The sequence below is a fragment of the Syngnathus scovelli genome, chromosome 9, assembly GCF_024217435.2.
Source record: "Syngnathus scovelli strain Florida chromosome 9, RoL_Ssco_1.2, whole genome shotgun sequence".
NCBI lineage: Eukaryota > Metazoa > Chordata > Actinopteri > Syngnathiformes > Syngnathidae > Syngnathus > Syngnathus scovelli.
This window is the reverse complement of record NC_090855.1, coordinates 6,144,427-6,158,473: the sequence shown is the minus strand read 5'-3', so window position 1 is coordinate 6,158,473 and position 14,047 is coordinate 6,144,427. Positions and strand designations below refer to the sequence as shown.

The 14,047-nt window shown below is 37.7% G+C and overlaps 1 protein-coding gene and 1 long non-coding RNA gene across 2 annotated transcripts in view; one reads left to right on the top strand and one right to left on the bottom strand.

The window, feature by feature from the left end:
• The window catches only part of LOC137840600 (uncharacterized), a 28,554-nt gene extending 16,762 nt beyond the window's left edge, over positions 1–11,792 (top strand). Inside the window, exon 3 of the long non-coding RNA XR_011087354.1 lies at positions 10,137–11,792. This is a non-coding gene — a long non-coding RNA (uncharacterized lncRNA). The remainder of the gene's footprint in view (positions 1–10,136) is intronic.
• On the bottom strand, positions 4,877–7,377 carry LOC125975110 (fucolectin-1). The gene is made up of 4 exons (XM_049730260.2): positions 6,965–7,377; positions 6,643–6,707; positions 6,212–6,494; positions 4,877–5,238 (listed from the first exon to the last, which is right to left on the bottom strand). Exons 1-4 carry the CDS (start codon positions 7,366–7,368, stop codon positions 5,064–5,066), a joined length of 927 nt encoding a protein of 308 aa, XP_049586217.2. The 5' UTR covers positions 7,369–7,377; the 3' UTR covers positions 4,877–5,063.
• Positions 11,793–14,047: the final 2,255 nt, after the last annotated feature.

The window sequence follows — 14,047 nt, the reverse complement described above, 5'->3', positions numbered from 1 at the left end:
TACTATGAGACATTGACTTTTTTTTTTGACCTTGCAAGTACCAGGAAGTGGAGATTGTCAACCTCTAGAAAATGTGTGCTTGAAATCCAAGTGTGTTTTGGTTTTAGTAATATAAATTACACCTCATCTTTGAGTCCAATTGTGTGCGTGTGTGTGTGTGCGTGTATAGTGGCTGATAGAGGCGGATAGAGGAGTGGATCTCATCACATAAAAGGTCACACCTTACATAAAGTGACATACTTTTCCTTGTATAGTACTCTTATTTTAGTTCCTAGATTAGCTTCTGTTTACCATAAAACATGGCCTCAAGGACTCCACTCCACACACACGGGTGGGGCTTGTTGATATACAAGCTGCACCCGTCTTCATTTCTTTTACCTGTTTTACCAAAGCAAATCCTCTTACAATATTATAAAAATCAAGAAGAATCAAACACACTGGTCCATAAGTCGTTCAAAGCTTGCGCAAAAAGTAGCATCGTATAGTTCGGAAATTACGGTACTTATTAATACCATAAAATGGCATTGCAACATTACCTCATGTTTAAGACAATATATGGACTTCCTAAAGTTGACATACAGCTTTGCCTCAAGGTGAATTTATCTTGCCTGACAGACCTTGGCGCTACAGAAAGACATAAAATCCTATCAGACCTTACCATTCGCCTGTAATTAGAAATATAATGAAATGGTTGACTGCGTATTATATCTGGGGTAGGATATATGGATAGGATTCTAATTGATCCTAGACAGCATGGTGTGGCAATTTATTTTCCATCTCAAGTTGTCGGTTAGATTCCTTTGAAATTATAGATGTGCAATGGTTTATCTGTAAATGTGTGTGTGCCTGCGTATGTACTCCTGAGTGATGAGTGACATATTCAAATTTTTGCATTTATTCTTAAGTGATACACTTAGGGCTCTATACTCAGCACAGTTGCGGTTGAGTATAACATCTAGCACATTTTAATTTTTGTACCACTCCAAGCCTTGTCCTGAGTGTTAGGAAAATTGGCGGATGGCTCTGTGTGTTCTGGGTTTATCATATTTTAATGAATATTTAGCAGTATGTGAAAATTTGGAATTCAGTTCAGTTTTACCAACCAACGACAATCGTTATAATCTGATTTTTAAGGCATTTTTTGTACTTCAGCAAAATGCCCATTTTAAGAACAAGCTATTTAACAATATAAAATGTCACGGAGACCAGATGTAGAAAGTTATTATATTTGTAATATACAGTGCCCAATAATTTTGGAGCAATTTCCTTATTGTTTAGATGTTACACTTGAATGAAGAGCAATTATATCAAGATGTGTCAAAACCTCATGATTTAGAGAACCAATATCATAATACCAAAGTAAAAACAACAACAATAAACCCTGTTGACCTACAACACAATTTAACAGTCCAAATGACATATATGAAACTATCTTTTCACTTTGCGGTTTGAGGACAAGTCAAAGTCAAACCTATAGCTCATTCCGTGTGTGGGTGCCTCGATTCATTTTCTCTTGACTTCCAATTCAGAGAGGTAAAAAAAGAAAGTAAACCCCATGGCAGTGACCTCTGCTGTAGGTCCATGAATAATGGAGACTATTAGTTGCAAGTTACTGTACTTTGAGGAAAAAACTGTCATTTCTGCCGTAGGATGTTTAATTTGGACACAGGATTGAATGAGACATCCTGTGAGAATGTTTTGCCTGTAGTGAAAGAAATCTACTCCTGTATAGTCGTTGTTGTCCCTCTGGTAAGCAACGCGACAGGGGGCTACCATCTTGATGAAATTTTCACCCCACAAAAAGAATTTAATAATCCTAAAGCCTTCATCTGATATTCTAAATTTTTGGTGGATTATGCTCAGGTTGAAGCAGATTTTGCATTTTGACAGATTTTCATTTTTGGGAAATCCTGTCTTGTTACTCTGACACACTTTCCAACATTATCCATACAGCATGTGGAGCAATGTATAAAACATGTTTTTTTAATGTCATGGCAATTATGCTCTCTAACACACAGAAATGTTAGTCTCAAATGTTTCTATATCCAAAAGGCCAAATCAGAAACAGTACCACGTAAATCATATAGCTTGTTTCATAATACTTAATAGACAAATAGTCTTGAAGGTGATCTGTGAGTGACAAAATCTTAAATTCCCAGATGACGCCAGCAGAGAAAATATCCTGCCCTTCCCTGTGTGCAACAATGTAAAGCAAAACACAAATTAATCACAATTATTATGGACGAAAATGACCCAAACCTACTCGCATGAAATCACTAAGTACCGCATAAACCTTGCCTCCTTTATTTTTAATTGATTTATTTTTTTCTGCCTCTCCCTGTGCTTCTTCTATCTCTGCCCATCAACAACATTCACTTGGAGCAAATTCACACTTCATTAATTAATTCATCACCTAAAAGCAGAGTATTGATTTTTAGTAATGGCTTTACAAATCTTTCCTGCAGCAGCAGGACAATTAAAAATAACTCCTATTTGCAATACATCATCCATAAGAGGGTCAAAAGTCTCCAAGTCAACAGAGAGGGAGGTTACAATATCAACAAACAGGCTGTAATAACCACCGGTTATTACAGATGCCCAAGGAGAGCTTTTATGATGTTCTTTTCGTTTGTTTGTTTTATTCACTGACGTAATATCAATGACAATGTTTCTTGGGCAAGTGATGGAATGTCTGAAACTTAATGATTAAGCTAATGTGACAACATGTTTAGGAGTTCTGGTGCTCACTAGTCCAAATTTTGTAGTTTTAAATAGAAGTAGCGTGATTGTTATCGGGTGGAATTCTGATAGAAAGTGAGAGTGAAGCAGAAATTAATCTAACTTGGGAGCAGCAAGAAAAATTAGGTACTGTAAATAAAGAATAGTTTTGCATTATGTTATTTCTTCCACATGGAAAACCTTGAAGCCCAAGGCGTAGTTACACATGAGCGCAGTTTTACCCCAGGTATAATTTATCAAGAAGTGATGGTAGATATACAGCTACATTGGCTCGCTCACATATGAAACAATGTCTTGTCCAGTTACTGTAACAAGGCTTGCGCCACCAAAGAGCTAAGATTAATGATACTGCTGGTTGGTCTATATGAGGTATACATTAAAACCAAATGGTGTGCATGTATGTGAAGCAATTAAGAGATGGAGAGGCGGAGAAGTGGTCAGAAGAAATAAAAATTAAAAGTGATTGTTGGATATATGATGCAATCAGAAAACAATCTAAACCATAAAGAATAAGAAAGCAGCAATGCAAGGAAGAGGAATTAGATGAAATACATAAAGAATATCACCATGAAGGGGGAACGGGGAATAATCGAACAACGGTATATGCCAAAGTGCTCCCTGAAAGCACTAAATAAATCTGTACATGGAAGCCACAAGGCATATATTAGTATCATAGAGACCATTGTCTTGGGTTTACTATAAATTAATGGCCTTTACAAAGAATGGTTCACACAAAAGACAATAAAGTACTACCATCAGGGGAGGCATTTATCATGGATAATGGCAAAAAGACATTACAGCTATTGTCATTAAAAATACACCCACACAGACAAAACCCAGTACAGGATGTAGTTAATCTTTGAAGAAATTAATAGAAGTCAATCTGAGTTAATATTGCACAATACCATCCCGTGCCATTCTACGTACGTATACTCATCACTAACCTTATACTATATGTTAAAAACGTGTAAACTGCAAGCACATTAAGAACATGGAAAAAATCTATACAGTCGACCGTTTCAACGACTTGAGACTGTATCCTCCAAGACAACCAAAACCGTCCGGTGCTGATTAATTCAATACCCGGAGAATGAAATGACCCGGATGGGAATATCCACAGACATTTCAACAAAGTAACTTAACCACTTATATCATAACGGGTGTGCTTCACACTTCACACTGAGAAACAAATCCGAACAAAGTGAGATTGAGCTTCAATTTTTACAACCATTAAAGAAGAAATTGTCCAATCTTTTAAGAGCTGACTGATGGGGATGAGAGACAATGACCCAAACACACTGACATGTTGCTGTCATTATCTTATCAAATGACACCCTGGGCTGTACTATCTCTGGCTTGGATCCCCAATTACAAACCAAAGACGAGTTGTGATACCACAGATATAAATTTATAGTGCCTGTTGTTAGAAAGTAATGTTGCGTAAAGGTCATGCGGGTACACCATCAGTATGTATTTGGGAATTGACGGACTGAACTACATCATATTGAATGCTTGCTGTAGAGCAGGTGAATCTTAACAAGCCCAGCCACCATCATAAAACCAGAATCAGAGAAGATTAGAAATGTTAGCAAAAATATACATTTTAAACTCTGGTGAAAACAGACAATAGTTAGTTTGTGGTAAATCATGACTAATCTTCCTCTTACATTATCCTGTTCTGCTGTAGTACGCTGCATCACACTGCATGAATAATGTAGGTGGCATATGACAGTTCAATGCAATATTTATTTTTCACCTGACATTGAGTACAGCCATAACTTCCTTGTTTATTCCCAATAGAAATGTCCTTTGAATAAAGAGCTCTCATGGAATGTAGACAAGAGGCAGGTCCCCTAAGTGGCTCTTCATCTACCTGCTGTCAGGCTTGACCTTGCACTGATGGCTCACTAAGTGTGTTGTGCATGTCCTTCTATTAAGTGACCGCCAGAAATTTCGCCATATGCTGGTGTTTTAACCAAATGCAATATCTCTGATTTCCGATTCTCCAACTTTATTTGGTCCCAGGGCAGACCATTATTCAATAGGTTCCACAAAAAATAGAATATATACAGTTGTATGAAAACATTCTGCATTGTTTAGATTGCACATGTACATTTCACTTGATGTCCAAACACAATTCTTTTTAAGAATGCTTTATTTGTCGAATCACACCATTAAAAGTTAAAGTTTTATTTAGTTATTACTGTGTTAGGTCCTGGTCCTCATGAAGACGATAGTACTTAAAGCGTAAAAAGTATGAAAAAGAGGATTAATTGATTAGAATTTTACTCTGAATGATAATTGACTCGTGGAATGCTCCAGATTCAGCTGCAGGTATCACTGAAATTCTCATTGGCCTCTTCACCATAAACTTCCACTTCACACAGTGTCAGGTGTTCTCGTCTTCCAGGAATCACAATGTTTACATAGCGGCCTTCCATTCCATTGCACTCAAAGGTTTTGGATTGGCCAGCTGAGATTGATAAGATCACAGTGCATCTAAAGGGATAAAAAGAAAATCATTATGAAAACACAATTTGAGCCCTTTTTTCATAAACGAGGGCACATTTGCTCGACATAAAAATTGACATCTTCATTTCTACTCTAGTTTACCATGTTAGGGAATTTAGCAGACAGGGTCGGGCCTCACATTATGACAGACTGAGGGCAGTTTCAATTACATGTCCCGGGCGCACCTGACATTTTGCTAACAGAAAGAAAATTAGAATTGAGACCAGCTAAAAGTAGGTGTAAGTTTTGCCACATGAGTCTAACGCAATGGTTCTTAACCTGGGTTTGATCCAACACTAGGAGTTCGGTGAGTCCGAACACGCCTGATTTATAAATTCGTGATAACGCATATCTGAACTGGCCTCGCAAAGGCAACAGCAGAAGTCACACTGATTTGCAGGTCTGTAATTTGTTTTGAGTTCATGCAGTGTTGGTTTTGTTCTAAGAACAAGGTGATGTTCATGCACGGCTCATTTTGTGCACCAGTACTAAATATTAATGTCTTGAATTCGAAGAAAAAATAGATTTTTTTCACTAAAGACGGGTTCGGTGAATGCGCATATGAAATTGGCAGGGTTCGGTACCTCCAACAAGGTTAAGAACCACTGGTCTCACGTAATTTGGGTGAATTTGATCAGAGAAAAGGCAGATAGATTCTGAGCTTGTGTTTGTGTGTGGAGGGCTTCATCACATTTCATTCATAATTCTGCCAACATCATGCATCAATCCTTTTGAATAATTTTAGAAATGAATTAATTATGATTATTATCAGCTGAAATATATTTTTAAAAGCACTATCCCCGACTGCAGCCCAACTATGTTTAGTGTAGTGGGGGGCACTATAACATTGGTAGAAGGTGTGTCCAAGTGCACACTCCACAACAGCCAACTTGACATCATCCGCAAGTAGAGATTTCTGTGCAAACATGGTTATTGCTACTTTAACGGACAGTACACTTACCTGGGATTAGCATTGCCATTGTCATCAAGGGAGTCTCCAATGCGGAGCTCAGCCCCATTAAGCCGTTCATGACAACAATCTCTTCTGTTTGTAATAATAACGGTATTTATTTTGTACGTTTTCTGGAGGTCCAGTCTCCACCATGGATTCATATCTCGATTTGTGTGAGTACAAGAGTTCTGTAGCCAATTGCTCGCACGATTTCCATCAATGGCCCTTTGGGGAATGCCGTTCCAAATATCCAAAGAGGACTGCTGAGCTTTTCCAACCAGGGCAATGTTATCTGCACACACACACACGCACCTTTTTTTTTTTTCTGTAACTAATTGAAGTAATGCACAGTGAAAAATGTACATTTCAACATTCTTAAGGCCTAAAATCTAAAAATACAATTAGATTTGCCATAATCTAAAAAGTAGGGATAAACTTACCATTCAAACTGCTTGCCTCTTCTGTTATAGCCAACAAAGTGAGAACCACGGCTAAAATAATCATCCTATGAAAGTGGGTCAACAAGTTATTTACATATACTTCAACAACATAAGTATGTCTTCTCTAGCCTGTCAGTCGTAGTCAAACGTCACACTTATTATTTTATGTTTCATGAATCCTTCATTTAAAATAAATAAATAAATATTATCATTGATTGTTATAAACATTCACTGTGGATTAGGCTTTTTAAGTTGCAATGTTATCCTCATAGTTGAGTCAAGTTATGTCAAGCTTCTCCAAATGTCTGGATGATCGACCTACCTGAGGGTATCGGTTAACTTGAAAGCTGTCACCTGTTGATGCCGGTTTAGAGAACACTTATATACTCTTGAGCTTGATACTTGAGCTTGATGAGCTTGACTCTTGATATTCTTGTATGATTGACTTGTTTTATCAGAGAACATCCTGGTCAAATAATGAGTGTTGGTTTTATTGTGTTTGAACTGTGCCTGGCTTGAATGTTGGTTGTTAGCCATAATAACTGCAAGGTAATCGTTGTGGCCCATATACAATACTTTTGTTTTGATTGTTTTGTTTTGCAAGTCAGCACAACGCTGACTTTTAAAGTGCAAATATTGAAACTCAAACACTACTGTTTGCAAGCCACTTTTAAGATGACACTCACCAACTAACAAACGTACTGAAGAGATGGCAACATTTTTCATGTTAATTCACATATTAAATGTACTATATTGATGATATCAAAAGAAAAGAAAGTGTTGAATTGCCAATAAATACTGCACCTTAACGATGTACATAAGTCAATACACATTTAATACATGTGAAATATTAGAAGAATTACACCAGCTCAAATGTTACTAATTTAACAACATGCTATTGACTATTATTATTTGTACTAAATATTTTCCATATGTGTGACTGAATTTTAGCCTTTAAATAGCATGTTGTCTAAAAAATGTAATTGTGCCCCTTTGATTTATATCTGAGTATCCCTCAATGTATATGTGCAACCCTCAATGTACAATACTTTACACACAAAAGAAAATGAAACAAGGAATCAGAAAAATAAACAAAGAAAGTTATACTTTGATTAATAAGGTTATTAATTTTTAATCATTTTTGTTTGACTATTTAACACGCTACCGTCTCCCACCTTATCCTGCCTTGACCTATTTATAACAACCCTCTTCTCCTCCCCCATCCCCACGGTCTGTGTCTACTCGTTTCATTCTGCCATCATTCTACCGCAGTCTCTCAATCCTTGAACTGCTTTTACATTTGTCACCTGCTCTCCCTCACCATGCTTTTACCCATCACTCGCCCCCCTTCTGCTCAACGGAGAAGAAGTACAGCGGCCTTTGTCTAAAAACATGTGGAAGGAATTAATTGGCTCAAGTGTTTGGCTCTTTTCACCCAGCTGCTTCTGTGCGGTTGTCACCTGGCTCTTGCCTTCGTCATCTCTTCTCATTCCTTCTCATTTCCCCTTGTTCTTTACTGCCTTCATATTCATTCTGTGCCGCAGTACCCCTTTGCAAGATCAAGCTCTGTTGTGGCTGAAGAGCTATCGTGGTCTGTCTAATGAGAGAGAATAATGTAAGCTGTGCTGTTGTAGCTGATGGTTAAGCGTGAGGTGAAAAATAGGTGACATCATAGGATGACTTCAAAAAAAGGAAAAATAGTTCCATCCATTTTCTATATCGCTTCATCATATTAAACTAAAGATCATATTCCAACGCAGGTTCTTTATTTGCCATGTTGTAATCTGTGCAAACACACACATTTAAACATTTTAGATAAATGGGTGAAAAACTACTGTACATACATACATCTGTCACAAAGTGATGAAAGCACACCATTACTCTTTCTGTCCATTCTTTTCATAACCACCCCTACACATCCGTGTGTTTGCCAAATGCAAAACGAAAGGGGGTGATCATGTACAGGAAGCCTGATATAAAATAATCTTATTCCACTTCATGATCCTCTTTTTATCTCTTCCCCATCAAACCAACCAACCACCGCTCATCTCTGCACTAACACCTCACATTTTCAATGCATTAATAAAAACGTCTAATTTCACTTCATCCCTCTTTCTATTTCCTCTTACCCCAATTACCATCCACCTCTGTTAATATTGCCCCACCCTGTGCCCTTTCCAAAGAAAGAGGCATGAATCAGGCTACAAATTAATTGTATTCAAGGGGAGGCCATGTGCTTGGCGTACTCAATGTTTCCATGACAACTGGCTCGGGATCTATAAAGATTAGAAAGAAGGGGTAAATAGAGCTGGAAGGGATGGTGTGTGTGTGTGTGTGTGAAGGGGGGTCACCCCAAAAGAGGATAAGCATAATTACAGTGAGCTAGAGAGCCAGTTGAGAGCGACCAACTCTGTAAGCAAGTGTCCCAGCCAGAAAGCCAATAGTCTGTCAATAAAGTCTGCCAAAAAAAAAAAAAACATCTTTCTGTATGCATGTAAAAATGAGTACAACAATAATATCTTAAGAACAATTACTATCATGCCATTTAGGCATAAAATGAGTAATTTAATTCACTTTGAGAGGATGGAGAAGATCTAATGGCTTACCAATTTGCATGAATTGATGAAAAAACTGCTTCATTTTACTGTAGTCGTGCTATTTTTGATAATCGTCAAAATTCACAAAATTCTTACAACATTGTAGAGCGATACAAGTAAATAGCAACATCTTTTCTTCTTGACTTGTCATGCATTTCTCATGGTGAAGTGACTTGCAGACAAACAGCCTATGGCTGGATGTGAGCACCAGCTCAAAGAAAATGGTATTTTCCAGTTAAACAATACAGTATACATTTATATGCACATGTTGCACAAGAGCGAGGCATACCCATTTGTCTTATCTGTTTAGTTTGGTACATACACACTGTATCTTCTACCTACACAAGAATGATTATAGGCTATCAGAATTACCGTATTTTCCCGACTATCAGCCGCTACTTCTTACACAAACTTTAAACCCTGCAGTTTATTGTCCAGTGTAGCTTATCTATGGATTTTTTTATGATATTAATGATATTGTATGATTTGTGCATATCTTATATAAGAAAATTGAACATTAAAACACCTGCAGCTTATCAGTGTGTCTTGTATACACAAAACGGGATTTGCCCCTAATTTTAGCTGGTGTGGCTTATATTTGGGTGCGGTTTATAGTTCAGAAATTACGGATTGATTATGCCTAAAATTAACAAAATTGTCATATGTATATTGGTATGGCATTTTTTCTTAAAAAATGACCATGTCTAGTGAGGCTTTTTCAAAACAGATGACCAAATATTGTGAGGATTTTTTTCTGAAAAAGACGACCATAGTCTTTATTTATTTTTTTATTTTTTTTAATGACCGTGAATGCTTTTTTTGTATGTCTACCTGCCTTTTTGTGACCATGAAAGCTAAATGTTATGGTTTATTTCTGTCTCTTTTACTGGCCTCAAGGTTGGAGCAAGAGCCTCAGGCCCTATTTCCAAACTATGTTTGATGGATGAATGAACAGACAGATGGATGGGAAGATCAATGGGCTGATAAACAAACTGGCAGACAGATGAACGGATGAACAAATGGCTGTGTGAATGGATGGCTGGGTAAGACATTTTTACAAATGGTTGTGCATCTCAATTCATATCATGTCCAAGGAGGATTTTTCACCCATATGTGAATGTGTGGCCACGTGTTTATGCATACAGTATTTATCGTCACGGTTTGTCTTTTGTGTACATGTAAACATCTCACGCTGTGTTTAGCAGACAGTCTAGTAAGAATACACGCTTTAGTTTAGTATCTTTCTTCAGAAGGGCAGATTAGAATTGTTTAAACTTTTCCAAGTGTATGTTCCGTGCTAATATCTTTTAATCCATTATAATAGTTAATAGTAAAAAGTTGATGCAAATAAACAAAGAACTCGATCTTCTTGATGGGCATTGAAAAGTTTATCAAATGAGCATTAAGAATGGCATTCTGTTCTCAGAGAGACGTCAGGAGAGCCATTTCACTTTTTGCAAATCATTCAGCAATGTCATTGTCACAATCGGCTTCCTTTCAATATATCATGAATGCGGATGTTATTCTTCATTAAACGCTGTATTTCTCCAATTCTGACACTCATCACTTGACCTATTTTACAATGTAGACCATCTGAATTATCTCCTCTCTGAACTCTGATCTTTATGAATTTGCTTGGTGGCTTTGTTGACCTCCATTCTTACATTGGCACGCACTTCCTTTATTTTGATGATAATTCTGCTTTCATAACCTTCAAGCTGGTATGATGGATTACTTTACGAGCAAATGCAATGTAGTCTTCACTTTTGCACAAGAAGAAAAAGTCCTTTTCATGTGCTATTTCTTTCTTTCTTTCGATTAGTTAGCTTTATTTAAGTTTCTGCAGGAATTTATTGACTTTACAAAGGTGAACCTGTGGGAACTCAGTCATCCTGGGAGCAGGAGAATTATGCTGCCGCTTGCATTCCCACCATTGCGAGATTCAATACTAATTCTACTTTTAAATGTAATAGATGAAACAAATTTAAAAAATTCATTGATATATTCATATATGCATGACAGACAGCGGCATTGAAGTTGGGGTAAAACATTGGAATGATGCACCAGGGCCCAAAGCACAGGGGTGCCATTGGATTTGTATAATTTTTTGGGAGGTTATACTCGTATCTTTTTTTTATCAATTACGTATATGTACATGTAAAAGAAAAATGTATCCTGCTATGATAGTTCAATTATAAGGTTGCTTTAATCAAATTTAAATTCTTACATGACCTGCACCCACTTTGCAAAAATGCAAAATGTTTCATGTCATGTTCTTAAAGACTTCTTCTGTTCTTAAAGACTGTAAGCATTTGTTGCTAAACATTCTGGATGAGACACAGTGAGAAAAAAGAGACAGGAGTGTTGCCAAGGTTTTTTTTTTTTTTCTTCAAAGAAAGGTTATTATTTATATTATAATTACACAACATAATCAACCAAATTGGTTGCTGACAATCCGGTGTAAAAGGTACGCACGCGTGTGCTGTTTGCTGCCTTTTGTTACAAATGCTGTTTTTTGGTGGATTTTACCATAAACCATTTTTCCCATTGTGAGACTGTGGTCTGTATTGTGTAAAATGTAAAATACAATGCTGGAGAGAGTTCACCAATTTACCAGGGCTAAACAGATTTCTGACGGCGCTACACTACCCTGAGCCCAGGTGACATTTTTTAATTTAGGGGTTGAAAATGGTCCATAGGGCATCATCTATAGGTTGAACGCCGCACTGCATGTGAATTTGGCTTTCTGTCATCTGATTAGACGAGCAGCGAATCCTGATGTCACTTCCAGAATCTTAACAATCTATGTGGCTCCTCCACTGTAAGGTATACAAGCATTTTCGTCCATCTTAGTCCGCTCTTTCCCAACTAAGTACAGACAGTAGGCAGGGGACATCGTTAACTGGTTGCCAACCAATCAACCACACATATAGCTTGTCATTGTTTATAAATTATATGAGTAGTATAGTTTTATATAGTATAGTTTTAGCCTGACCCCCTGCCCTCTCGTAAGCCCAATGGTCCTCCAGCGAACGCCCTCTTTGAGTGCCATTTTCAAATATTAGTGAGGGGTGGAGCAAGAGTGTGGTGGAGGCGAGAAAAATCCTTTATGCTAGCATGTGCATATTGCTGATATTTGCACACATTATTTTAAGGTGCATGTTACAAGGGGGTACCGATTCTGATAATAGTGGCAATGAAGGGAGTCAGCCAGGTGCCTTAACACCTGCAAAATAAAAGTGCATTTCTGCATGTGAGCAGGAATCCATAGTAACTAGCACCAGAGGGAGACATTGCAGTACCTGCTAAATCTCAAAGAAGAGAGAGAAAGAGTTTGTTGAGCTGATAGTTCACAGTAGCCTCTCAGTTGTCCTTTGTGTGTGGTGCTTGGGGGTAGGTGATGTCAACCAGTGACAGGTAATTTGGTCTCAGCCCTGTCCTGTGGGACCAGCAGCACACATACACTTTGCTAACACATATACTTTTTCTAACTGATTGTACATCAAGAGTGGGCTAGCAGCAAATGCCCAGGCACGTAAGTAAGGCCTATTGGTAGGGGTGGGGTTGCTACAAACACATGACACAAATCCGTATGCAAGAATGAATCATACAAAAAAATAGTGTACCTGAGGAAGCTCAGCCATGGGAGTGTTTTGAATTTGTAGATTTTGGAAGTCATCTGTGACATTTTTAACACATTTTTCAAAAATTTTACATGTAAAATTTTTATTCAACCATCCATGAATTTTGCAGAATATAAGAAATGCAGTTATGCCTTTTGGTCCATTAGAAGCTTACAGTTAATGTGCAGGTCCTTTTGAATGACTGGCCATAAGTCCTATTCACTGTAGTTTCTATCCTACAACACATCTTACACATTGTACACCATTGTGAGCAATGTGTTGTCAACATCCTATCATGCCTGGTCAGTGCTGCACTGGCCTCTCTGGACTGACAAACTGCCTAGTTTATGTCTGTCTGTCTGTCTGTCTGTCTCGCTCTTCCACGTGGATACATGTTGCCAGGTGTGGCTGTCCATTTCTGGAGCAATTATTTTCCCTGCCAAGTGACCTTTAACCTCCCCTCTCTTTGGGCAGTTGCTTAAATCTCATATGTACTGTAGTTATGTCACTTAAGTTTAGTACGGTCACCTCTGCTTCTGCCTGACTCGCTGTTGGTTTTTGCTTTTTCTCAATGCAATAATAATCATCATCATCATCGTCACATTTCATCAAGCGATTGTGTGACTGAGGCAAGAATGCCACAAGTGTTTTAACTTTTTATTCTTGCATGGTTCAAAGTATGTCTGAATTGGATTGTATTAGTTGCCAAGCTTTGTTTAATGGCTATATGTGTAAACTATGATTGCCATTGATTGATTGATTGATTGATTGATTGATTGATTGATTGATTGATTGATTGATTGATTGATTGATTGATTGATTGATTGATTGATTGATTGATTGATTGATTGACTGATTGGCATTTATTTCCATTTCTGTGTTATACCTCCCAATTATCTCTCTCGGGCCAAGACCTCATACCCTCTATTGAACAGAGATAGAGGAGCGGTCCTGTGGAGGGTCATGCTCTCTGTATGGTTAAAAGCACTAGATAAGACGCACACACACAACCTCATATGCACACTCAAAACATCAGATAGAAAAAGATCCACACCCATTATCTTCCTCCAACAAATACATTTCACCCATCACTCAGCGGGGCACAGGGCGAATTCACACACAACAAATAGACCTTTGTTTGCACACTAATGAGTTCACAGGAGGCAAATGTTAAACCTCATGAGG

Bases quoted from the DNA above. Each gene is read 5' to 3' on its own strand.
- LOC125975110 (XM_049730260.2), bottom strand. From the start codon at position 7,368: ATGAAAAATGTTGCCATCTCTTCAGTACGTTTGTTAGTTGGTGAGTGT. The intron at 6,708-6,964 runs GTAGGTCGATCA...CCACTTTCATAG, and splicing joins AAGTTAACCGATACCCTCAG to GATGATTATTTTAGCCGTGG. The intron at 6,495-6,642 runs GTAAGTTTATCC...GTGTGTGTGCAG, and splicing joins AGAGGCAAGCAGTTTGAATG to ATAACATTGCCCTGGTTGGA.